The 27,968-nt window shown below is 35.3% G+C and overlaps 2 protein-coding genes across 4 annotated transcripts in view; both read right to left on the bottom strand.

The window, feature by feature from the left end:
• The window catches only part of LOC123672379 (pyruvate dehydrogenase phosphatase regulatory subunit, mitochondrial), a 280,794-nt gene that overhangs the window by 87,498 nt on the left and 165,328 nt on the right, over positions 1 to 27,968 (bottom strand). For all 3 annotated transcript variants that reach the window (XM_045606473.1, XM_045606474.1, XM_045606475.1), the window contains 3 exons: positions 19,218 to 19,569; positions 18,903 to 19,072; positions 18,216 to 18,364 (listed from right to left, as the gene is read on the bottom strand). In XM_045606473.1, the coding sequence (XP_045462429.1) occupies positions 18,216 to 18,364; positions 18,903 to 19,072; positions 19,218 to 19,569 (671 nt within the window). The remainder of the gene's footprint in view (positions 1 to 18,215; positions 18,365 to 18,902; positions 19,073 to 19,217; positions 19,570 to 27,968) is intronic.
• Positions 20,895 to 22,690, bottom strand: LOC123672396. Its single transcript, XM_045606505.1, has 2 exons — positions 21,088 to 22,690; positions 20,895 to 21,022 (listed from the first exon to the last, which is right to left on the bottom strand). The coding sequence occupies exon 1, from the start codon at positions 22,494 to 22,496 to the stop codon at positions 21,348 to 21,350; it is 1,149 nt and encodes a 382-aa protein (XP_045462461.1). The 5' UTR covers positions 22,497 to 22,690; the 3' UTR covers positions 20,895 to 21,022; positions 21,088 to 21,347.

The raw sequence follows: 27,968 nt of genomic DNA, 5'->3' as shown, positions 1-27,968 counted from the left end.
CTATGAATTACAGAAGGGATGTAAACAATATTAGCTCCATCTATACTTATTTGATTCATTATGACCAGTTTGGTGGCAGAGAATTGGACGGATCAAATGGAATGAATATTTTCACAAGTTCTACAGTCGGGATAACGTAATAATGAAATCTGTGTTCTGGACTATTTCTGTGAGAGGGGATTGGATTCGGTTCATGGAGTCTTTCAATAATCGCATTTGTTCTGAGTTCGGTGAGAGTGAATTACTGCGACCAAGTGTGATTTAATGCTATTCTATGTTTCAATTGTCATGTGCGTGTATTCTGTGGCAAGTCTGGTTGACAACATTTTTGACAACCTCTCATTTTGTTGATTTTTCTGTTTACCTTATTTACATATGATAATTGATTTCTACTCTTGTGCTAACGAAATATCAGATCTTTTTTCGCTAAATTTGTTGATGTTCTTGTTCATTGCTTTCTTGAGAGCTATTGATTTGTGTTCAAATAAGATCTTTACAACTCTGTATTTCGGTATGTACTATTTTTACATGTTTTGTGATTGCCATGTTTTTGACTGTTTTCTATTGCTATTGTAGAGTCCTGAAGAAGGTCCCCATCGGGATCGAAACGTCGACTAAATGAAATAAAGAAGAGTGAAATTATAACACTTATCAATTTTCCCACACCCCTTATCATACTTATAACTATTGTTGTATATTGGGAATTAAAATTGTTGATATATATATATATATATATATAGATATATTAAAATATATATATATATATATATATATATATATATATATATATATATATATATATATATATATATTAAAATATATATATATATATATTTTTTTTTTTATTTTTTTTTTATTTTTTTAACTCTTCACACAGCCTGCTGTGTGAAGAGTTAAAAAAAATAAATAAAAAAATATATATATATATATATATATATATTTTAATTTCACACTTCTCGTAGTAGCCGTGATACCCGGGCGCACGCATATATATATATATATATACAAGTCTTTGACTTGTACATATATTTTAACCGAAGGTTCCTGAGGTCAAAAAAATACTTTTTTCATTTACCATTCTTTCCGATTTGACCCTGTTAAAAAGATATAGCCATTTTAAATTTTCAAAATGAGCTAATTCACTCCTGAAAACCGGAACACTGAAGTTTTCTCAAGCATAAGATATACCTTTTGAACCTTGGAAATAAGCTACTAAATTAGAAAAACCATCATAAACTCACATTTAACATTCCATTTGTTGAACAAAGTATTGTTCATAATGAAATAAATGAGTTATTCCAATTTTGTTGACGCTAAAGATTAAATATTCTTCTCTTGATTTCTATTTCATTTTCGATAATCATAACGAATTGAACTCGCTACCATCCATATTAGCTCTGATACTCATATCCATTCATTCATTATATTTCATTTATATGATATCGTTGTTTACAAGAATTGCCATTTAACCTTAAAATCTCAAATGAATAATATTCATCTATGAAAGTTCTAACACAAACTATAGTAATCTGTGGTTTTAAGTTTGAATTTCAAATTTCGAGTGATGCCAAATATAAACACAGCAGTTCGGTTCGAATAATCTATGTTCTAAACTAAAATTTTCATTTAAAGTTTATACTGTTATTGTTATAAGATATTTGTTATGAAATGAAGCATTTGATTTGGTCACACTATCTCATAAAAATATTGAAATGCATCAATATTTTTGAAGCCATCAGTATGAAAATATGGAAATATGTAAATATTCTGGCTCTGTAATCAATGGAAAATGTTAGATTCCACTTGTAATCAAATTTGTTCTTAATGTGTACCTACATTATAGCCAACTTTACGACTTAATTCATCTTGATTTTGGCATTGAAAATAAATGAGAAGTATTCAATTTAAATATCCACAATATAATATCCAGTTTCTTTCAACTCACCTAATTTGTTTTCACATTAAAACAATTATGGCCCTCTTGGAAGTATGTCAATCATATGCTCTTAGGATGAATTTATGGAATAGCAAAAGAATAAAAGTATTCAATCTCAATCACATGAAAATTTGTCTAGTATGTACCTAGTGGTATGTTTCGATGTGAGTTTGAATGGCCCGAAGAAGAATATAGTATTGTTCGATAGCAGCAGTCTTCAGTGGGATATTGATTGTTTCCATTATAATGGGACTATTTTGTGAAAACTTTCTTAAACATGGGCTTTATGGGTAATCTGGACTTTTCAAAAAGAATGTTGATTTTAATGAAGTATCTTCTTATTATCAGAGCTGTGCCAAAGCTCAGTAATTTGTTATCAAATTGAGGAGTTGAGGTGAGCTTATTCAAATAACTTCATTTTCAAACTAAGTTGGCTAGTACTTCAATTCTAAAACCTGGGACATGACATCATAGTAAATATTCATTTCTGTGGATTTTTTTCCACAACAGAACAAAGTTGCAATTAGCCAAAGTACCCAATTTTTTGAATTTCACAGATTTTTTTTTTTTTAAGATCAAGTTACTCGCAAATGGCGCTTTGTACAAGAAAATATGAAGAATACTTTTATTTTTCAAATTAGCCAAATATTCTTCAATGAACGTTCAAATTACTTTTGAGAGTTGAGTTCTTTGAATTTCTGGTATTTTTATGGGATGTAATGTTCATAATGAAGAAACTGAAAGATGTGTAGGGAATCTTGTGTTCGGAAAAGATGTATCACATCAAGGAATAGCTATATTCCAAATATCATTTCCTTCGATAAAACCATTTACGAGATATAGCCAAAAATCAAATTTTTTTATCGATTTTCAACAGCCAGTATCTTTGTAACCGGGCCGAATCGGAAAGAATTATAAAGGTAAAAAGTGTTTCTTTTGACTTCAGGAATCTTCGATTAAAATATATGTACAAGTCAAAGACTCACCCTGTATTTTTTTTTTTCTTTCACCGTATAGGGTATTGGTCCCACATCAGCCGGGTCAAGTTTGACCAAGACTAATCTAGGTTGTCGTCAGGAAGATTCTCACTATTCTTGCTGTCCAGAGCAGTACTTCCTTCTGAGCTGTGTCAATAAGGTTTAGCTCGAGATCTAAGGAATTTGTGTGGTCTCTTAGATGGCTTTCAACAAGCCCGTTAGTACCTACTGATTATAAGAGGGAGAATGGTTACTGTTCTCAGTTTATGGATCTCTTTCAGTTCAAAAGCGAGGTCCTGATATTTGCTGAGCTTCTCAGAGTATGCTTTGATGATATTATCATCAGCTGGGACCGTTATATCTATTATAGTGGCTTCTTTATCTACCTTGTTGCACAGCACTATGTCAGGTCTATTGTGCGCTATCTTCCTGTCGGTTTGGATGACATTATACCAGTACAGTAAGTATCTGTTATTTTCGAGCACAGTAGGTGGTACATACTCATGTATTTTCTTTCTAGCTGTATATATATATATATATATATATATATATATATATATATATATATATATAAAATATATATATATATATATATATATATATATATATATATATATATATATATAAAAAATATATATATATATATACATCCCGCTATCTTCAAAGCGTCCATTCGAAAAACAGTCTCTGAGCGTCCGTGGCGAATTTCTCGCACAATCCCTAACTTATCGAATATATACTTTTCATCACTGAACAGAAGAGGTCGTTAGATGTCCGCAAACTCGCAAACTTACTTTGGTCAATATCTATTTTATCAACTCTTATTCTAACGATTTCCGAGCGTCATTTCAAGAAACCTTCCTAGAGCGTCCAAAATATACAACAAAACTTTCACCTTGCCGATTACTAGGCGTCCAGGCTATGTTGCCAGTTAGGGCACTGTCGGCAAGACCGAGGCTTCTCTAGAAACAAACAAGAACAGACTCTGCCGACTGATTTACGATCATTCATGCGTCATTAATTGTAGAAAAAAATCACAACAGCTGCACTCGCGTTCCAATAAATGAATCTCGACCGAGTTTGGCGTTTGAAACTTTTGCTTCAAGCGTTGACCTCGCTAGGCCTAGCCTTGATATTAATAAATGGGGATTGGATTGGAATATAATATGAAACGAATTTTCAAAACTTGGATATTTCAGAACCTGTTTGTCACATGGTGTTGAAATTTTGTGTCTATATGCGTCAATTTTATTATTAATTGATTGTAAATTCAGGTTAGAAATTTTTAACTTATTTTTGTTACTGATCTCTTTAATTTTGGAAATCTCCTGATCTGTGGCCTCTTTGCGAACGAAAAAATACAAAACGCTTGACAATGATATTTGCTGGCCAATTTTCTTCTCTGTACAGTTCGTCCAGCATATCCAGATCTGCACTTACTTTGAATGAACAGCTATTTGCCGAGTCACGCACAGGTAGCGCTTCAGCCGTGAATTTTCTAGTTGGAAACTTGTTTTCTAAATGCTTAATAACTGTTTCGCTAGTTGTGCCTAGTCTCGCACGTCCCACATAGATTCACGCCTTTTTCGGATAACTGGCCAAGGGGGATGTTGTATCGGTGCCCTCAATAATTTTTGTACCCGCCATGCAACTTTCGACCTTTTTGGCCGGCTCAGACACAGTTGTGCTCCTCTTCACTTCCTTTTTCGGAACCTCATCTACCAGTAGTGTCGCTTTTACTGAATTTCCAGCACCAGCGGCAACACTGTAGGGTCTCTTGCTTTTGTTTACATTCAGGACTGATTCCTGCAGCTCAATTATTGTTATCTGGTGTTCATTTATGTTCAGTAAATCATTTGTCTTTAGCTTAGCTGAGTCCAGTTTAGTTTTAAGGATCTCAATTTCACTCTTCAGCTTAATTACCTGTTATTTTCTAGGTTAGGTTGGTCTGTATCAGCTGTTACGTCGAATAAACCCTCTTCAGACTGTGAATTTATATGTTTCCGAAGGTTCTCACTTATTATAACACCTTCTGGGACACGTTTGTTAATAATGATTTCTATTAACTTATTTTTATTCAATTTGTTAAGTTCACTAAGATAATCGTCGTGGCTCGCCATGTTGCCCTATTCCATATTGAGAGTTTCTTCGTTGAGACAACGGTTTGCAACCGCTCGCCTCCTTCAAAATCAGCTTGAGCAAACTCATGGGGTGCAAATTAGCACTCAGACAATAAGAAATCGCCTCAGAGAATATGATTTAAGGCCTCGTGTCGCGGCAAGAGGCCCAGCTCTTACCCCAGCCTATCGAAGGGCGCGTTTGGATTTTGCGAGAGAGCATATCCATTGGGAAGAGGCTGATTGGGAAAGAGTTCTCTTCACAGATGAGTCTAGATTCTGCCTCTACCATTGTGATCGACGTTCCCTTGTATACAGACGTCCTCATGAAAGATATGTTCAGTGCAATTTCCCGAATACTACTGGTTTCGGAGGAGGATCGATTATGGTATTGGGTGGAATATCTTTGACTGCTCGCACAGGCCTAGTGGTCGTTGATAATGGGGCTGTAGTGCCATTTGCCCCATACATTGGTGTAAATTTCATTTTTATGGACGATAATGCCAGACCCCATCGTGCGCGCATCGTTCAGGAGTACCCTGAAGAGGTTGAAGTCTCTCGAATGGAATGGCCAGCAAGTCCAGATCTCAATCCGATTGAGCAGGTTTGGGACAACCTCAATAGAAGGCTGAGAAGTTCAGAAAATCATCCAGCTACTCTTAATGACTTAGGAATCCAACTCAGAGAAATCTGGGAAGGATTAGATCAGAACATTTTGAGATCATTCACTTTGAGTATGAACCGTCGCGTCGTTGCCGAGCTGTAATTAACGCAAGGGGTGGAAATACCAAGTATCAAATCACTTATCAGCATTCCAGTATTTTGAAAATTGTTTATTTCTCTTCTTTCACATAAGATTCGGTGAAATCCTGAATTTTTCTTGCATTTAATGTGTCTTGTTTCGTTCAAAATTTTTCCGAGAGAACATAAAAAATAACTTATAAAGTCAATGTAGAGTTAACTTTCATTGAAATTGAGGTTTTCAGAATGTGCGTTAATTGTTTTGCGCAGTGTATATTGAAAGTAATTTGATATATTCACAGAAAATTATACAACTTGGTGATGTGGCATTGCTAGATATAGACCTTTTCATCAACCGGAATACAGAAATCAAAATAACTGCTTTATATAGTCGCCACAAATAAGTGTCAATATTTTTAATGACAGTTTATTCGAATTTCTTCGCGGCATTCCTCCTAGTCGCAATCATATTATCGTTAGCGATATGAACGTCAACATTTCATCAGATGATAAAAGTGTCGAAGAATACTTGAATATATTATCTTTATTTGGATATGAGTCTTAAATAAATGAATGTACTAGACCGCAAAGTGGTGGTTGCCTCGACCATGTATTCGTGAAAGGAAAACAAATGCGAGATTTCAATACCAACGGTTTCGTGTTGCAATATCTATTAATTGATCACTTTCTCACTATGTTGACGTTTGAGTTACCAAAAAACTATTCAAGTTAAATACATATAAAAAAAATAACGAAACACAAAATATATATAGACTATTGCCGACTTAGAGAGGAGTTGCTCTGTACAACGTGGCACGATATATATGAGTCCGATGATCCAAATTTTATGATTGAAAGATTTATTGAAACACTGAAATCCTGTATAGAAAAACATGAAAGAATTGTTAAAACGAAGAAGCATCAGATTGGAAGAAAAGATTGGATCACACCAACCCTCTTGAAACAGATAATTGAAAAAAACACCTTGTATGAAATTTTGAAAAATAATGTCGGTAATGAAATAATAAAAAAAAATAAAGCAGATGCAATACTGAACTAAAAATACTGATAAAGAAAGCTAAGGAAAATCACCTAACAAAAATACTTCAGAAGGAAACATTAGAATCGAAAGCAGTTTGGAAATGCGTAAGTGCTGCATGTGGTGATGTTGAAGTCAAAACTGATATAAAGTCCATCAAAATAGAAAATGAATTGATTCATGAAAAGAAGGTCATTTGCGAACTTTTAAATGACTATCATAGTACCTTAGGTGGCGACTGAAATACATGATCCCGCAAATTTTGTTGAAGACGATGCTCATCAGATTAACTCATTCTTTCTGGCTCCTACCAATAAATTCAAAGTAGAGGCAATAATAAATTCACTCAAACCTAGAAAAGCTCCAGGTTTTGATGGACTGAAATCCGAAACTCTGAAACAAATAAAAGATGTCATCTCACAACCCATTGCACACATCATAAATTTTTTCATGGAGAAAGGTATCTTCCCAGATCAATTAAAGTTAGGAATGGTTACTCCAATTTATATAATTGGTGATAAATCAGAGATTAAAAACTACAGACCGATCACATTAATCTCGAGTATTGCAAAAATTTTTGAGACGGTGTTGAAGAGGCAAATGATTAGATTCCTGGATAAGTATAACATAATTCACGATAATCAGTATGGATTCAGACAAGGCAGGTCCACGGAGGATGCCATAAGAGAACTAACAGCACAAATTTACATCTTGATAAAACAATAACTTCACTTGTAATATTTTTGGACCTCTCGAAGGCATTCGACACCGTGGATCACAAAAAGATGATCGACAAACTTTGGAACTGTGGATTTAGAGGATCTGTTCACAATTTACTTAAGAGTTATTTGAACAATAGGTAGCAGTTTGTCAAAATAGATAATGCTGAAAGTGGCAGACGAACGGTTGAGTACAAGGTACCCCAAGGAACAGTTTTGGGACCAGTGCTGTTCCAAATATACATAACAACAACAACAACAACTTTATTTCAAATAATGTTGATCGCTACATAATTCAATGCACATACACACCAACAATAAATGAAATGACGTCACAGCACAGTAAACAAATATGTACATTAGACTAACTGTGCACCAAAATATTCTGCCAAGTTATATGGCTCCAAGTTTGTCAGCAAAGAATACACTTCTTTTCTGAATTTTCTGAGATTACTTATACATTTTATTCTATTAGGCAGTTTATTAAATATTCTTATACACATATATGATGGGTTGTTCTCTGTCAATGTTAGTCTATGTATAGGATAATTTATATCCAATGATCTAGACGAGTATTTTTGAGTTATATTGAAATTATTTCTATTTTTAAATAAGAATATTAAACAATCATTTAAATATAGGCCACTTACAGTTAAAAGACCTTTTTGTTTGAATACTCCCCTACAACTTTCTCTGTATTTCATTTTATACATAATCCTTATTATTCTCTTTTGAATTATGAACATTGTTTCTAAGTTTTCTCTACGTCCCCAAAAAATTATGCCGTATCTTAATCTAGACTCAAAATTAGCATGATACAGTATTTTAAGTGATTCTACTCCAACATACCTAGAGGTTATTCGCATAGCATAACAAATTCCACTGAGTTTTTTTGACACAATGTTTGTATGGTGGTCAAATTTCAAAAACCTATCAATGTATACACCTAAGAATTTTGTGTATTCCGAGAGAGAAAATTCATTATCATTTATGGTTATTTGTTCTGGTTTTTCTAATCTACATCGGTTAGTACTAAAAATTACAACGTTCGTTTTTTTCTCATTTAACATCAATTTATTTTGTTTAAACCATGATTGTGCTCTGTTAAAGAAAATTTCACTTTTATAAATCAATTCTGCCATTGTTTTTGCTCCTACCAACAAATTCGTGTCATCAGCAAAACTTGAAATAGTTGAATCTGAGTTAAGTGCGATTTTACACAAATCGTTTATGAAGATTATAAATAATATTGGACCTAGAATACTGCCTTGTGGTACACCCACAGTGTTTTCTATTTTCTCTGATCTCGCTCTAACACCGTCCTTTCTTATTTCAACTCTTTGGCATCTAGCTGAAAGATAGGATTTGAACCATGCCATAGCATTTCCTCTAATACCGTACATGTAAAGTTTTTCTAACAATTTATTTCGATCTAATGTATCATAGGCTTTGGATAAATCTAAAAATAGTCCCAAAGCAATGTTATTATCTTCAATTAGGTTGACTATATTCTTTGTGAATTGAAAAATAGCAGTTTGAGTTGATCTTCCAGCCAGATAGCCATGCTGTGTTTCAGTAAAAATACCACTATCATTAAAAAAAAGCAAGTACCCTGATTACAATCACATGTTCAAAAATCTTTGAAAAACTCGGTAATAAACTAATTGGACGATAATTATTTATATCTGTTGGATCACCTGTTTTTAGTAAAGGTTTGATTAATGCAGTTTTTAAACCTTCTGGATATATCCCATATTTGAGTGACTTATTAATTATATATGATAAAACATATTTGACTTCCTCTATGCAGAATTTTGCAATAAATATAGGAATTTCATCTTCCCCACTACTATTTTTGTTCTTCAAAGATCTCGACAGCTCGACAATTTCATCCGGAGTAGTAGGCTTCAAAAAAATTGACCTATCATTCCTAGTGCATATTTTCCACATAGTTTTGTTTTTGTTGTCAGATTTTTTAATTTCCTCCTGAAAATGGTTTGCTTTCAACCTGCATGATAGCTCATCATATTCTTTTTTTGTTTCTTTATATAATTGTTTGTATCTACTATCTTGATTATTTAAAACCAACAAAATATCTAGCCTATTCTTACATTCTACCACCTGAGGGTCTTGTTTTAGTTTTGTTGCAGTCTGTTTTTTTATTTTCTATTTTAACGGAAAACATTCATCAAACTGTCTGAAAAATTCAGAGCTGAAATTATTCCACTGTTCATTCACTTCACCTTCATCTACACTATACACTGTCTTCCAATCTTGTTCTCTTAGTCTTGATATGAAAGTCTGCTTCGCCTCTTCGTTAAAAAATCTGGTATACTCTCTTACGTTTTCTCTTGTTGTTTGCACTGCAAAAGTTAACTTTTGCGCTGTGTGATCTGAAAGATGCATTCTCACAACACTACTTTTAAATTTCATTATGTTCGTACAAATGTTATCCAAACAACTTTCTGATTCTGGTGTTATTCTGGTCATTTCATTCACAGTATGATATAATCCAAACGATGCTAACTGGTTGATGAAGTCGGTTCTGTCCTTATTTGTATATTCGATATGTATATTGAAGTCGCCTGCTAACAGAATGCAATCGAATTTATATTCTCTTGTGGATATTAAGAACAATTCCAGCCTATCAAAAAACATATTGACACCTGAGCCACTTGGACGATATACTGAAGCCACTATGCAGACAGTACCATCAATATTACACTCGACAGCAGCACACTCAAAGATACCACTGATACTCAAGTTTGTTAGTTTTTTTAATGGTTTACATTTTATGTCTTCTTTTATGTAGACTGCTGATCCTCCATGTTTACCTTTGTCCCTACAAAAACTTGAAATTAGTTTGAAATTTTCGATTGCCATCTTCTTCAGTCTTCCAGTGTTCAGTTATGCACACCATAGTACACTCTGGATGATTTTTCAGTTCACATTCCAGTTCGTTAAATGCAGTACCCAACCCCTGGACATTCCAGTGAAATAGTCCAAGACTTGAACTGCACCCGCCTTTTGATAATGAACCTGCATTTCCTAGGTATTTTGGGTATGCATAAGGTGCTACCCTACTTTTAATTGTTTCTATTGGCTCGGGTATAGTGTTTGTGATTGTTGTATTCACTACTGGGTGTGAGGTTCCTTTTCCCCTGCATTTTGTTCTAGAAAATGTTTGCCACGGTAAAAACTGAACCTCTCAAATCTGATCCCTACTGGCCAAAATTCATTACTGTATACAGTCTCTTTCATATCTAGTGGAACACCCACCATGAAACACTTCGAGTTATCTTCCATTGGTTTTGTGTTTAGAGCTGACACTGATATATCTTCTTTTTCGTATTTACTTTTATTTGCAATATATTCTTGAATATGTTTGTCTTCAACACTTTTTTGTGCCTTTGAGATGAAAAGCCAAAGTCTTTTGTCCTTCTTGATTGGTTTGGTTGATTTGAATGAATTTTCATCTTCGGCTGTGTGTGTACCAACGTTTCTTACTTTTTTACGTCTGTTTTTATATCTAACTGTCTTAAATTCGTTCAGATTTTCTGATTCGGGTTTGTTATTTGTTTCTCCTCCTAAATTAGTCATAGCAGGAAAACTTTTATTTTGTTCATGTTTATGTTTCATGTTTAGGTTAATTACATCGGCGGTAATTTGATTATCTTCTATGTTTTGTAGTTTGTTTGCACTCGGTGTTTCCACTTGATTGCTGTCATCTGTAAGTTTATCCTTTGTTTTGATTTTGACATTTGCAGCAAGAATTTGATTCTGGTTAAGTTGATTACCTGCGATGTTTACATTTTTTCCTGTTATCGCCTGCGTATGGTTTTTTGCTTCAGAGCGCTTATCTTGCATGGATTCAATTTGAATACGTAATAGACTGTTACATTCAGTCAATACACTATTTTTTTCCTGTGTTTCTTTCAAAAGTTGCTTTAAATAAGCAATTTCAATGTTTAGTATTTTATTTTGTGTCACCAAATCGTCACTCGGTTTCACAGACTCAGTTGTGTACTGTTCTAGTCTTTCATGCTTGCATTTTGCATTTTTCGCATGCAGGATGGATGAAAGTTATCCAGACACTTGGCACACTTTACATCACCTGTCACACTTTTACCGCAATGGGCACATTTGAACTCGCTATTTTCGAAATTTTTATGGGAACTCTGTTCCGTGTTATTCTCTCCCGGCGCCATCTTTCAATCTCATAAACAGCCTATTAAAAATGAAGAGTTCTGGTCTTGTTATGAGCTTCGCAGATGACACAACAGTACAATTTACAGCAGACAATTGGACCGACTTGGAACTGAAAGTAAAAAATGATTTTCCAAATCTACAAAATTGGTTCAAGCGTAATAAACTGACTCAATCTGGAGAAATCAAAGTGTATACCGTTCGCGTCATATGAGTCTGGACTACCTGAATTGAAGGAGTTACAAATGGATGATAATACAAGGATTCCGTGTGTGAAAAGTATTAAATATTTAGGAGTCAAAATAGACTGTCACCTAAGATGGGACCATCATGTTCGATTCTTGGTTGGAAAATTAAGACGATTTCTTCATAAGTTCAGAATACTGGAAAAATATTTGAAAGATAGGAAGGATCTTGAAATAATATATTATGCGTTGGTTCAGTCTCAGATCAGTTACGGTATTATAGGATGGGGTGGTGCATATGAACGACATATTATTAGAAATTTGAACGTCATACAAAAATGGATCCTCAAGATTATTCATAACAAAAAAAGAACGTACCCGTCTCAGCTGTTCCAGTTGTCTCAGGTCTTAGATATTAGACAATTATACGTTTTGAAGATTTTAACTAATGTGCATGCTTCCAAGATCAAATTGAATAAAGTCGATTACCTACATAACACACGGCCAAAAAGATCAGGCCTACAAAACCATTAGATCTAATAAAAGAATTGGTCAAAGATCTGCTTCTTACTTGGCACCTAGAATTTTTGCCGTTGTACCGAGTAGTCTGAGAAATACAATGAATTGTTCAGCGTTCAAAAAAAAAGTTTCTGAATGGTTGAAAGATCCTGAAAACGAAGGGGCACTCAAATCAAACATATTCTCGATGGACTAATAGGATGGAATGATTAATTACGAACACAAGATAATGAAAACGACAAATCTAAGAAAACATAAACTGTATGAACTGGATGAATACAGTGGAAAAAACACATGATGAACGAAAAAATGAATACGGAAGGTAACAAACATCTCTGACGCGAGATTTGTGCTGCGACAATTATGGGGAATGAGATTACACATAATGTGTATATTATAGAATAGTTATAGGTCATAAGTACTTTAATTTTTGCGGGGAGTAATTGAGGAATTTTTTTTATGTTACTCACAGGAATCCTCTGTAACGAATTGTATGTTTATTGACAATTGTCTTAATAAACTTATTGCCTGATTGATTGATTTGGCTCGAACAAGAACAAAACAATTTTCAGACAAGTACAAGCCAACAATAAACAATGATGTCATTCAATTTGTTGATTGCCCAAGAAACTTGGGCTTGATCTAGGACGATTCTCTGAGATTTCGTGAACATGTGGTGAGTGTGGTTCGGAGAGAGTATGGAGCGTTGAGATTGCTGTATCCTCATAGGTCGTGCCTGCCCCTGCATACTAAATGGTTCTGTGCGAGACTCTGGTCTTGTCACAGTTCACTTATTGTTCACCTGTGTTTGGTTCTTGTCTTGATCAAGAACCGCTTGGAAGGATCCAGCGTGTGCAGAACTCCTGTTCATTTATGGAATTAGGAAGTATGATCATGATCATCATCAACATAAGTTGAGGGAATTGAATTGGCTTCCGATGGGATTTTTTTTAATTTTACTCTCTGTATATTTCATAATATCATTCTGAAGAGAAGCCCACCTTATCTCTTCAATAGATTGGTTTACAGAACTGACGTTCATAATATTAACATACGTCGTAGGAATATATTGTCATGTCCCTGTCACAGAACATCTACTTTTGAAAGAAGTTTCAGTTATAACATTTGCATGCTGTAAAACGGTATTCCTGATAATTTTATACTGTTAAATCAAAATGTTTTTAAAATAAAGATTAAGGCCTATCTCCTCAATTCCTTATCAGTGTAAGTTTTTGCCAGTTTAATGGTTTTGTTTATTGATATGCTCATTTTTTTTTCTTTTTTTGATAATTTCTGTATATTTTCATTTTTGCATAAGTTATACTCAAATGTACATTTTGTATACAACAAAGGGTTATGTGATAGAGCACCTTTGGGTGAACTTCCCCTTGAGATTTCCAGTGAAATAAAGACGTGATTATTATTATTATTCCTCAGCAATCTCATGTCACCTCGCTATCCCCGATTTGATCTCTGGCTCTCCCCAAGAACCGACCTATTCTTGCGTCTTTCGACAACGTTAATATTGCTAAGAGGATATTGAAGAATGAAAATCTTTTGAAGGGTGTGGATTCTTTCAGAGGAGTTTCTCTCTCAGACGACTTGACCCCGAATCAATCCAGCTACCTTCGCGATCATCTCCAGCAGAGTCCACAACACTACTACATTACTATCAGGTTGAACAAGTTGAACGAATTCCGGACCCTTGTCGATCACCTCAGGCCTCACCTGATACTCGTTGCCGAGACCTGGTTTCATCCAGAGAGAGCAGATTCTTCTTCAACTATTGATGGTTACTCCTTGTTTCGGGGAGACTATACTACAAACGATGGGTACGGTGGCGTTTGCGTTTATGTTGTGGATGAGTTGTTGTGGTGTTTTCCATGTCGGAGTCAACAGTCTTGACTTTCCCAGCATTGATAGTTTGTTTTTGGATCTGTCTTCTCCGAACTTCTCTACCTATATCGGCTACATATACCGTCTTCGTCTCTCAACTTCTGATAATTTTTATTGTAAAAAGGATATAATTATTACTGGCGATTTTAATTTAGCTCACTTAGCCAATAACTAATTGTTCTCTAGGAGGTTCACTTGCTGCACAATTTGTTTTGGTGATGAATGATACAGGTTTTTCTCAGCTAATTAATAGTCCTACAAGGTTTGTGCCGGATCAGAGTTACCCTGTTGGTATATCTGATCACGCAGTTATAACTGCAAATGTTCATTCATGTGTCAGCCGAGGATCTCTTGTAGCAGGAAAAAACGAAGAGAACTATAGATTACTGCTCTCTAAACGAAGATTTGTCGTCAATAGCATGGGATCAGTTACTACTTCACTTTGGCGTAGATGTTGACTCTGCAGGGATCTCCTTCGTTTCCATTCTCAATGAGAACTTGGACAAAAACTCTACATAATAATAATACTTCTTTATTTCAAATGAGGTTTACGAATAAGATGCTCACCTGAAGTGAAATAGTGTCTACTTAACATCAATTTGTTAGCTTTCTAATGTGACATTTGAAAAATCTCCCAACTCATAAGGCTACAGTTTCATAATCAAAGATTTTATCTTCATTTTGAAAATTCTTAAAATATGGAGAGTTGAATCGACTCCTACCCACCGCAGATTCCAGGAGCTCCCTGACCCGGGAAGCTGAAACCTGTCGAAGGGTCCCTGTCCAAGGTAACGGACGAAGCCGTGTGGAAAGCAGCTCAAGAATTCTCCCACCGTAGCTCTGCGGATCGTAAAAAGCGATCAAAGGCCGTCTCCCCCACGACACGGTGGAACCCATGAATGATGGTGAATTCAAGGAATAGGAATATAGAGCCGCTGCCTGAGGTTCGTCAGGGCGTGTCTGGAGCCGGCGCTGGACATGACAGTATGCGGGACGTCGGTGACAGAGTGCTAAGGAGACGGGCGTCTGTCGAACAAAATGCTACGCCTCCACAATCTCAACATTCTAGGAGAAGAATAACACGAGTTTCTCCGACCGCCAAAGGTGCGGCGCAGGATCCCAACCAGCACTCACCCAAGCAGGTCTACCAAGAAGACGCATGAAATGGACAAGTTCGATAAATGAAACGATTATGCGCATATATTATGAAGTGACTAATACGGAAGGGGATAAAATAGGCTACCGTCAAAAATTATTTGCAGAATTCCACAGAAACTATCCCGAACTTCAAGTTTCTGAGCAAAGAGTAGCCGACCAATACTGGGTCATATTGAGAAATAAACTTGTAACCGATGAGAGACAACACCATAAAAAATTAAGTCCAACTGAGGCTACAGAATAGAAACCTTACTAACAACGAAACGACAGTTGAAGAAAACTACGATTGTGCTGAAAACCAACACAACATCAATGCACAAATGAACTCTGAGGAACAAAACAACGCAGATGTGATTGCAATAAGTGATGCTCAACGACGGAATATATATGCTGCACCCGTCGAAAATCCAGAAGAAGACCAAAGAGAACTACTGGAGCGATTATTTGCCACAATGAATAGATGCGTTATAGATTGGGAGGCTCACCCAATTTACAAAAGGTTCGCCGTCTAGAAGATTACAAAAAATGGTGAATATAATAATGGATCGTCACCGGCAACATACAACGTATGATCCAAACAATGAAAATGCTCAACAAATTTTAGACACACTGAAACAAAAACTTAGTGTGTACTCCGAAAGACTCAGAAGATACAATGAGAGCTATAGAAGAAAACAGGATAATATGATTTTTAAAATCTCCGAAAGAAAATTCTATAGAATGTTAAACCATAATATGCATGTTCAATTCTTACATACTCTTTCGGTATCATTCCATGGACCAAAACAGATATAGAAAACCTGCAACGCAAAATGAGAACCTTGATGACGAAAGCACACAAGCACCATCCGAAAAGTAGTATTGAGAGGACGACACTGCCGAGGAATAAAGGAGGCAGAGGTCTGCTAGACATCATGGAATTTGCCCATGGGCAAATTGAATGCCTAAGAACATACTTCAAAGACAAATCAGGCATGTCAGAGACCTACAAAGTACTGTGTGAAGCAGACGAATCAACACCTTTACAACTGCACAAGGAGCAATTGTCATACAACCACCAGACAATCAAAGAAAACTTGAAAAAATGGAGAGAAAAGCCCCTACATGGACGACATTTCAACAAGGTGAACCAGGATCATGTCGACATTGAAGCGTCGAACTATTGGCTCACATCAGGTGCGATGTATCCAGAAACGGAAGGATTTCTTTTAGCCATCCAAGATCTAGTGATCTCAACAAAAAATTACTGAAAGCATATCATAAAGGATCGAACTATTACTGACGATCGATGCCGTTATGGGTATCCAACAAATGAGACAATCCAACATATCACGGGAGGATGTCAAATGTTTGCAGGAAATGAATATAAAGAGAGACACGATGCAGTAGGAAAGATACTACACCAAGAAATGGCTAAATTAACACTAATTCATTCTGAAAAAGTGCCATACTACAAGTACCGACCGGAAACCATTCTGGAAAACGAACGCTATAAACTGTACTGCGATCGTACGGTTTTGACTGATAAAACAGTCCCTCACAACAGGCCAGATATATTGCTAGATGATAAACATCAAAAGGCAGCAATACTCATCGACGTAGCAATACCTAATAACAACAACATGCGTCAAAAAGAGGTCGAAAAAATTTCAAAATATAGGGACCTCGAATTTCAGACAAAGCGCCAGTGGGGAATGATATCAACGAGAACTATTCCAATTATCATCTCAACAACAGGAATAGTACCCAAAAATCTCAAGAGAAATATCAAGCAACTAGGACTTAGTGAGTAAATATGTAATATAATGCAAAAAACTGTTCTTTTAGGTACTGCAAGGACGGTGAGAAAATTCCTAGGAAGCGAAGGACAGGTCCAAGGATCGCGTGTAAGAGGACCACAAGTTCGACGAGAACCAGGGGGACCACAAGGACCGGACACGACCGAGTTCTACCCTTCTGATATTTTAAATATCTGGGACTGAGTGAATGCTCCTCTTAGCGAGGAGTGAGAAGCCGACGGCGAGGAGAAATCCTACGCGTATAGGCAAAAGTCGGGATAATAACAATACTTCATTGCATATGCAATTGGCCATCGACCAAGGGTCCTTCAGCCTGTAAGTTAACAATCTTTGGAACATACAATTTGTTTAAGGTAAAAGGTTATTAAGTTACATATTTCATTTTTTCATATCAAACTTTTGATTTTTGCTAATAGAGGGAGTTCTGGATGTTTTCTCTTAGATGTTTTTCTTCCGTCTTCCTGGTATTGAGAAATCACTTCATCCAACTGAAGTAACCAATTGTTGAATGCTTTATTCAGTTTGTCCATTCTTATCTCAATAGGCTCTATTCTGGTATTAAGATAAAGTAGATTGTTTGTAGGATTATGCAGTGAATTTCCAGGATGTTTCATTCGAGTTATGGTTCTCAATGCTGTCCTTCCTGCTACTGTGCGATTTTTAAATGCTGGAGGCTTGCAGTTGGCAGACACTGGGTGTGCGTATTCTAATAAAGTTTTACAGATTGTTTTATATATCATTGATGCACTTTTGATGTTAATGCCTTGCTTTCTGCGATCTATAATTTGGAAAAATATTTTGCTCTTGATATGGTTTTTCTCTTCATCAACTTGGTGTGTAGGTTTATTCACATTCACATTGAATAATAAAAAATAAATAATAATAAAACTCTTAAATAATTCAATAAAATATTTATAAGTCACCTATTCTCGGATATTCTTGCCAGAGAGCAGTCATTTTCATAACCTCCATTCTTATTTTGCATTCCAGTATGAATGATACTATCAACTGGGACATCCACATCATTGGAACAAATATATTGTAGGGCAGCGACTACTTCATCACCTTTAGACTGAAAACAGTTTTTTTCAAATTAAAAGAAGTAGTAGATACATACATACTTTTGATTTATATGAATGTATTTATTTGTATATGTTCTAACAGTGCTTAGTACGTGGATTTGGAAATATAATAAATAATTTTCCAGGAAAATTTCAGATAATTGAAACTGTGATAAGTTAATAATAAATTTAAACCCCCAGATACTGATGTATAATGAAGCAAGATACTGATACAATACCATCATTAAAGCGATTTCAAGCCCTTCAATTTTTATTTTATCATCATTATTTTACCTAAACATAGCCACATATTTACTTAGGGCTTGAAGTCCCTTCATTTCAACTTTTTTGCTAATTATAGACGTTTTTCCTAGTACGTTAAGATATGGCCAAATCCAATTTGAATAAATATTCTTCAATTCTTCATATTCTAATATCTTCATTCCGTTAGTATTGCTATTCAAATTTCAGCATTATTATCAACTGTTTCCAGGTAACCGTCAAATTAAAAATGTATTTTAAAAAGTGAATATGAAATAAAATATTTACCCACAAATCAATTTTGGTGAAAGAAGAATAGTCACTCAAACCAATGCCTTCTCTACATGAAGCATATTCTAGGCTTACTCTATCGAACCAATGTGGTTTTCCGAAACCTTTTGCGGATGCTACTTGGAAATTAGTAGCCCAATCTTCAATTGATTGATTTGATGAGTATTCTGAAAAATAATTCAGTTGCAAACATGTGACATAAAATCGTTTTGAGGTGTCGAAATTGAGGCAATAATAAATAATTAATATACGAAGATCTATGCTATGTTAAAATTATAATAATAAACATTAAGAAAAAAAATTTGAAATTACCGTCTGAGTGACTTTCTTCAAACCAGGTTGGTCTTTCATAACCCATTGTTTGACCAAATACAGCCCCAGCTTCCCTCAGCTTAGGATAAACTGGAGACATTCTTAGATTTCTACCAGTAACAAACTCGTGAAAAGGGAAGTTTATGGCGTAATGTAAACTTGGAACTTCCCTTACTCGATCTCTCAAAAATTTTCTGTTATTGTGCAAACCTAAGAAACGTGATACTTCCAACTCGTACATATCAAAACCAGTATCGTTATATACAATCATTTCTGCAGTCGCTTGACCCACTCCTCCTGCCGCTGCTATACCTACTGTTTTCATTCCAGCTGCAATATAATAATTTTGAATCTGAAACAAACAATTATTTCTATATACAAAATACATATATATTATTTTCATTTGGATACTTATTTTATTCTTTCACTCTCATTTCAAGTTTCAAATTTTTTGATTTTCATCTCCTCCAATAATAACCCATTTGCTCATCAATAACTTTCGGTTCATAATTTCTAATAGGCAGAGATAACAACGAGATGGTCAACTGCGCACTAAATTTCTGTTCGAACTTCTCTCTCTAGCCTTGAAGTTATAAACCTATAACTTTCGGGATTCAAGGCTAGAGAAAGAATTTCGTACAGAAATTTAGTGCGTCACCGCGCTATGGGCGGAAAATGAATAGCGGAAAATCCAATTTGTTATTTTTTGGAGCTTCAAATATTCTGAACTATTGACAACAAGGTGGAAGGGAATATGATGCTAATATCGAGTAATAGGTAGAATCCGTTCGTCTGAAGGTTTTTTCGGGAACTATGAGAGCTTTTCGCATTACATTTGGTACAAAAATCAGTTGTTATATCACTTATAGCGCATTGATCCTTCATACTCAGGATTCTTCTTCTTCCTCAGCTATTCTTCATCCACTCCTGGACGTAGGCCTCCTTCAAATGACTCCACTCCGATCTGTTCTGTGCCACCCGATGTCATCCAGGATTACGATCCATTGATTTTGAAGGTAAAAAAAGGACTCAAATTTTTTAAATATTCTCATTTTCAGAAATTACCTACGTACAAAATCAGTTGTTATATAGCAATATCGCATTGATTCTCCATGCGCTGGATTACGATCCATTGATTTTGAAAGCAAAAAAGGACTCACATTTTTTAGAAATTCTCATTTTCAGGAATTGACTACGTACAAAAATCATTTGTTATATCGCAATATCGCATTGATTCTAGATTATGCGCAGGATTATTATTCATTAATTCTGAATGAAGAACGAGAGGCCTGCGAAGCGAATATGGGAGGCCAAAATCCAAAGGAGGAAGACCAGATCACAAACATGGAACAACACCATCACCGAAATAATTAATGAGCGAGGACGAACATGGAGAGAAGCAAGAGATATGGCTGTGAATAGGAGAGCATGGGCCAAATTCGTGCATGGGGATAAATCCGACAATGAAGAATTGAAAAATTTTAATGTTAAATGTTAAATTATTGAATAATTCTTTTATGATGTAATATTGCACCCTACACCATTTTCATGGTAATTGGGTTATTTTGATTATATATATATATATATATATATATAAATGTATATATATATATATATATATATATATATATATATATATATGTATATATATATATATATATACTTCAAACTTATTTTTAAGAGTCTTTAGTGTATAACTGTGAACTATTGATAAGGGTCAAACGACTCGATTATTTTGGAGAATAAAAGAAAACTCTTTATTCCTTGCCAAGCTTTCGAATTTATTTAATTCTTCTTCAGGGCTTCTGAAATACAATACAAATCCTTCACATATTCAGTTTAACAATAACTTCGTTAATAATTCACTTACAGAATGTGAGGTTATGTTTAGGAAACTTGCAAAACTACAAAACATTTGTCTTAATTCAATTCACATTGATCCTTTGGACATTAAAACGACAATAATTTTCTTCAATTTGAAACGTCAACAAAATAAAAACATTTTTCTCACAACCAAAATATATTACTTAAAATATTTAATTTATTTATTTTTTCTCCTTTGTGTCAACTGGCTAGATAGGTATATTGTTTTGTTTGTTTTTGACACTTTCGTAATCTGCCTTCTTCCTTTCACTCGTCAACTGGACCATCGAAAAAGTATATGTTTTCTTCCGATTTTTCTAACAAATATCCATATATAGCACTCAACTTATTTGTGTCTGTTTTTTTGTTAATAATATTTTCCTGTTTATTTATCTCTATCATTTCCAATATCAACCTTTTTTTGTAATTTTTTTCCGTTTTTAACACCTTTGCTTCTTCGAAATTTATTTTATGATTTAAATTGAATGCATGGGTTGCTAGTGCGCATCTATCCGGATGTTTTGCAATATCTGATTTGTGTAATGCCAATCTGCTTTTCAACCATTGAGATGTATGTCCTATGTATATTTTTTCGCAATCTTCACATTTTACTTCATAGACTACGTTGCTTTTTAATAGTGTTTGAATAGGATGTTTTAATTTTGTATATAAATTGCCCACAGTTTTTTTATTATAAATAGCAATTTTCACTTTTTCATGTTTAAATATATTTATTAGTTTTTTTGTTAATCCATGTATATTTGGGTATGATGCATAATGAATTTCCTCTGTTTCTTCCTCGCTTCTTATTAGTTGTGGTGCTTCTGTGGTGTCACTTGCATACAATAATTTCTTCAACATTCCATAGGGATATCCGTTCTGTCTTAATATCTCCAATAAATTTTGTATTCCCTCCTGTATGTAAGACTCATGACATATTCTTTTTATTCTATTTTTCATTTGTTTTATCATGTTAATTTTTATATTTATGTTATGGTCTGAATTATAATGGATCATTTTGTTTGAGTGGGTTTCTTTTCTATGCCATTTTAACTTTATAACATCATCTTGTCTTTGTACTTTTGTGTCTAAGAAAGGTACACATTGTTCCAAGTTTTCTACTTCCAAAGTGAATTGTAAGTTTTTGGAATAAGAGTTAAAACACTTCAACGTAGTCTGTATATGTGTTTTTGGTACAGTCAATAATAAGTCGTCTACGAATTTTTTTAAAATGGGTATATTAAATGGTAACTTTTCCACACATGATTTTACCAAGTGATCCATGACATATTGGGCTAGTCTTGGACTTAGTTTAGAACCCATAGCACATCCAAATATTTGAAGGTAATATTTTTCTTTGAACACGCAGTAGTTGTTATTCAATATAAACAAAATAATTTCCATAAACAGCTGCATATTGATGTTTGTATGTTCTTTAATTATGTCCTATTTTTGTTTCAGGACTTCAATAATGTCATTTTTGTCCAGATTACCGAATAAATTTATGACGTCTAGGGAGATTAGTGTGTAGTTTTCTGGTAATTTGAAATTGTTAACAGTTGTTGCAAAGTGGAATGTATCTTTGACATAATATTGGTTTTCTTCATCATATGCGGTATATATATATATATATATATATATATATATATATATATATATATATATATATATATATAATTCGTGCATGGGGATAAATCCGACAATGAAGAATTGAAAAATTTTAATGTTAAATGTTAAATTATTGAATAATTCTTTTATAATGTAATATTGCACCCTACACCATTTTCATGGTAATTGGGTAATTTTGATAATATATATATATATATATATATATATATATATATATATATATATATATATATATATATATATATATATATATATATATATATATATATATATATATATATATATATATATATAGATGTTTATTATTTGTATGTAGGAATCCAAGTTATTTTGTGAATTTTAAAAACATCAATAGAACTAGACAAAACTCACATTTCCTATACCCTTCTCATCATCTGAGTATAACGGAGTCTAATGTACCTTATATATGTTTGAAATTGTTTAATTTGTTACCTAGAAAATTTTATAATGTGGATCTTAAATTATTCAAAAAAGAGATTCAATCACTTATTATTGAATGTGAACCCTATTCTATGAGAGAATTCGATTTTTTTTGTAAGAATCTTTGATTTTGTTTCCTTTAACTGACGTATTTCTTTTCTTTGTACCAGATTCTATGTACAAGATTTCTGAAATAAATTTATTGTTATTGTTAAGTGCAGTATTGACTTGCTGGAATTGTAAGCAACCTGGTCATTGTAAGATGACCAAAAATAAGTACTGCTTTAAGTGTGGTCGTCCAGGTTCCACTGTTCGGACCTGTCATAAGTGTAAGCCCTCGGAAAACTGAGGAGGAAGACCTCTAATGGCAGTATGTGTGCCTTCCCTCATTTCTCTGCCCGTGATCGTTTACCTTTACACCAGAAATCTTTGTTAGATGAAGTGTCGGTGCATGCGCAAAATGATGAACGTCCATATTTTAGGTCTTTTGGATTCTGGTGCTTCATGCACGATTATAGGAGGCCCTGGATGGGCGATGTTGAACAATTTGAATTTGAATATTAATGTCGATAATGTTCTTTCTTGTAGAGTCGCTAGTGGACAAAGTTGTTCAAGTATCGGTTCGGTGGATCTAAAAATTAAGCTTGAGAATAAGGTTAAGATTATTTCAGCCTTAGTAGTTCCTGAGTTGCCGCACTCTTTAATCCTAGGCATTGATTGTCGTACCGGATCTTCGTTGTGGGAAATGGGTATTTCAACGAGATGCTGATGTCTCTGTGGATGCGATTGCATCAGAGGAACACCTTACCCATGAGCAATCTAGGATTTTGAATGAGGTTGTGCAGGAGGCTTTTCGGAACATGGGGGACGATTATTTCAGCCTTAGTAGTTCCTGAGTTGCCGCACTCTTTAATCCTAGGCATTGATTGTCGTACCGGATCTTCGTTGTGGGAAATGGGTATTTCAACGAGATGCTGATGTCTCTGTGGATGCGATTGCATCAGAGGAACACCTTACCCATGAGCAATCTAGGATTTTGAATGAGGTTGTGCAGGAGGCTTTTCGGAACATGGGGGACGAGTGAGGGTGTACTAAACTGGTGGAACATGAGATTAAAACCTATTGTCGTCCCATTAAGCAGAGGTATTATCCTGTGAGTCCGGTAATGCTAGGTCATATTGATGCAGAGTTAGACAACTTACTGGACCTGGGCATTGTTGAACCTTCGACCAGCCCCTGGTCGTCCCCGATTCTTCTTGTTAAAAAGAAGGATGGCTCGTACCGATTATGCGTTGATTACAGGAAATTGAATGCCGTCACATAAAAAGATGCATATCCTCTCCCCTATATAAATTCTACCTTGGATCGGCTCCGCAACGCCAAGTTCTTGTCCTCTATGGACATTAAGTCGGCTTATTTTCAAGTGCCCTTAGAAGCATCCTCTCGCCCTCTAACTGCGTTCTCAGTACCCAAAAGAGGTCTGTTTCAATTCCTCCGTCTGCCTATGGGACTGTATAATAGTCCGGCTCCCATCCAGCGTTTGGTTGACAGAGTTCTTGGTCCGGATTTGGAACCATATGTGTTTGTCTATTTAGACGACATAATTATCATTACTGATACCTTCGAAAAGCATGTAGAAGTATTGAAGGAAGTCTTTAAACGACTCAAAGCGGCTAACTTAGCGGTTTCAAAGAAGAAGTGTCATTTTTGTCGACCGGAACTCTTGTATCCAGGTTATGTAGTAGACTCAAAAGGTCTAAGAATGGATCCAGCGAAGGTTCAGGCCATTTTGAACATACCAGTCCCCACTTGTGTTTCGGAGGTTCGGCGTATACTGGGTTTGGCTTCATGGTACCGGAGATTCGTACCAAACTTTGCGGATCTGACTACTCCCTTAACGGAGCTGCTTAAGAAAAATCGGTCCTTTAAATGGAGTTGCCAATGTAATGAGGCCTTGGTTAAATTGAAGGAATGTTTGATCAGTGCCCCTGTTTTGTCTTGCCCAGATTTTTCAAGATCGTTTACCATACAGTGTGATGCTTCCGGTTATGGGATTTGTGCTGTATTGACTCAGCAACAAGAGGATGGAGAAAAGGTGATATGCTATTTTTCTAGGTCTTCAACCCGGTTAGAAAGCAATTACACCACTACGGAACGTGAATGCCTTGCCGTTTTATGGGCGATAGAGAAACTGCGACCGTATATTGAGGGGTCACATTTCTCGGTTATCACCGATCACGCTAGTTTGCTCTGGCTGGATCGACTGAACTCACCTTCTGGAAGATTGGCCCGGTGGGCTATCAGACTCCAACAGTATGACTATACCATTATCTATCGTAAAGATAAAGATAACATCGTACCTGATACCTTATCTAGGGCTGTACCTATCATTGATGCTGTTGATACTTCTCAGGGTCATTCCACGGATTTGGGGTATGACAAACTGCTAGGAAAAGTGACTGATGCCCCTCACCGGTTCACATCCTGGCAAATTATTCAGGGTAAGCTTTTCAAAAATGTAACACCTCGAATTCCCGAACTAGCCTCCGATTCTGATTACTGAAGAGAAGTTGTTCCTCGTCCTCGAAGAAAATCTCTAATTAGGCAGGTCCATGAATCTTTACTACATGTAGGAGTTTTCCAAACTTATAGCAAGTTGGCACCGCGGTATTACTGGCCAAAGATGCGATATGACGTGGCTTCGTTCATTCGTTGCTGCAGAACCTGTCATGCCATCAAACCAAGCCAGGAGAAACCTTCTGGCCTCATGCTATCCAAAGGTCTCAATTTCTCGACCATTCGAGCTTCTGTCTGCGGATTTGGTTGGTCCTTTACCTCGGTCTCGCTCCGGTAACCAGTACATTTTTGTCGTCGCGGATTGTTTCAGCAAATTCCCTCTTCTTTTTCCACTGCGTACGGCTACCGCGTCAGCCATTATAAAAATACTGGATACACACACACATGTCTTTCCTGTCTTTGGGTGTCCCAATTCCATCATTGTCGATAATGGCGTACAGTTTCGGTCTAAAGAATTCGTTAAATTTTTAAAATCTTATAATGTTAACGTTCATTATACCGCGCTATATCATCCTCAAGCTAATCCGGTCGAAAGAATTAATAGGGTTATAAAAACCATGTTGAAGTCCTACCTGTCAGAAGATCAGAGAGGTTGGGATAGACAGTTGAACCAGGTTGGGTTAGCTATTGGTTCCTCAAATCACGAAGTCACCGGTTATTCTCCAAATTTTATTGTTTTTGGAAGGGAAGTTTCGTGTAAGGGTGAAAATACCTTTCTTGATTTCAGCGCGGGTATCCCCTTGGACTTATGAACTAGAGGGTGATGACGGTAAATACCAGGGAGTTTGGCATATAAAGGACTTAAAAGCTCATCCACCGGATCAACTGACGGATGAACACTTGTCGGACTAATTTTGGCTGTTTTTGTTGCATTTGGGTTGAAGGATGGTTAACCCTTGCCTTGAGCATAAATTTACTAGGGTGGTCACTACCCCCATCTAGTGGCTGACATAAGCTTAACATCTTTTGTATCGTCAGATCCACGATAGCAACATGCTATATTATCCATTTCTGTTTCACTTTGGTGATATTGGACATTTGGAGTTAATTCAAGTGTGACGATTCTGGTATTAGTTTTGTCGGTATTGAAGTTTCGCTGGTGTTGTTTTCTTTAGGATTCATTGAAGTATTGTCGCTGTTTGATTTACTGTATTTGGCTTTTTGAAGTTACTGGCAGAAAAAAAATTTCTAATGTCTAAAAATAAATAACGGTTAGATTTACACCATTTGATATTTCGGTTGGTAATGCGCCCTCTAGAGGTTGATTGTTGATTTAGCTTGGAATATTCCGTGTTATTATAAATCTGAATTTATTATAGAACACTTATTTCCGTATTACTGAGATCGAATATCATTACCGTGGGGAAATATTTTATAATTTCTGGATTTCTTGTTATTATTTTTCTTCTGTGCGGGAAGTTTCGTTTGACAACTGGTATAGTCTGTGGTTAGGAATGAGATTGTCAAAAGGAGGTTATCGGCGATTTGAGATAATTTTGAGAGATCGGTTGGAAAAAAATTTGACTAAATTGGACAATATTTGATCTAGAATCATCCTTGTTATAGGCGATTATTTCTTCAATTTGGGTAATTCCCTGTTTGATTTATGGTATTGTGAATATTTCTGGGAAATACGTTTGTTCGATATTGAATCGAATTTTCGCGGGTTGTTTTTGAATTAACGGAGTACGAGGATTTGAGAGGAATTATCTCCATATTCAAATCCTTTCTGAGATCCTGACTTTCCCATCCCCTCCACAATTTTAGCACACTTGGTTTTCCGCATCCACAACGGACGTTACGCACTGTCATTTTCAATGGTTTTTCGCTAATCCTGGAATAAGGAAAAATCGCAGTTTCGCATAAAAACTCAATTCGTTTTTAAGTTCGTTAACAGCTTCGTGAGAGGACACATCATAGTTAAGTGAAGAAGATTGTTTAGTTTAAGTTTTCAAGGTGGAAAGTCAGAGAATCAACGGAGACCAGGTGAGTCCCTTTCCTGTTAGAATTTTCCTTCTTCTTGCTGACTGTTCCGGGTGGTATTTCCTCTCAAATCTCAGAAATTAAGCGAGTTTCATTTCTTTTATATCGGATAATTCACAAACTTGTGTGGCGGAGCAATCCAATTAATAATTACATACATAATACAGTCCACTAGAATAACTTTTAAATATAATTTGGATTGATCCGTAACATAATTGATCCATTCGGGCCAGATTTATTATATATTCAGGGGTCTTT

Source organism: Harmonia axyridis, chromosome 2 (assembly GCF_914767665.1).
Source record: "Harmonia axyridis chromosome 2, icHarAxyr1.1, whole genome shotgun sequence".
Lineage (NCBI taxonomy): Eukaryota > Metazoa > Arthropoda > Insecta > Coleoptera > Coccinellidae > Harmonia > Harmonia axyridis.
The sequence above is the reverse complement of the archived record's forward strand: the minus strand, read 5'-3'. Positions and strand labels throughout refer to the sequence as shown.

Bases quoted from the DNA above. Each gene is read 5' to 3' on its own strand.
- LOC123672396 (XM_045606505.1), bottom strand. From the start codon at position 22,496: ATGCAGCTGTTTATGGAAATTATTTTGTTTATATTGAATAACAACTAC.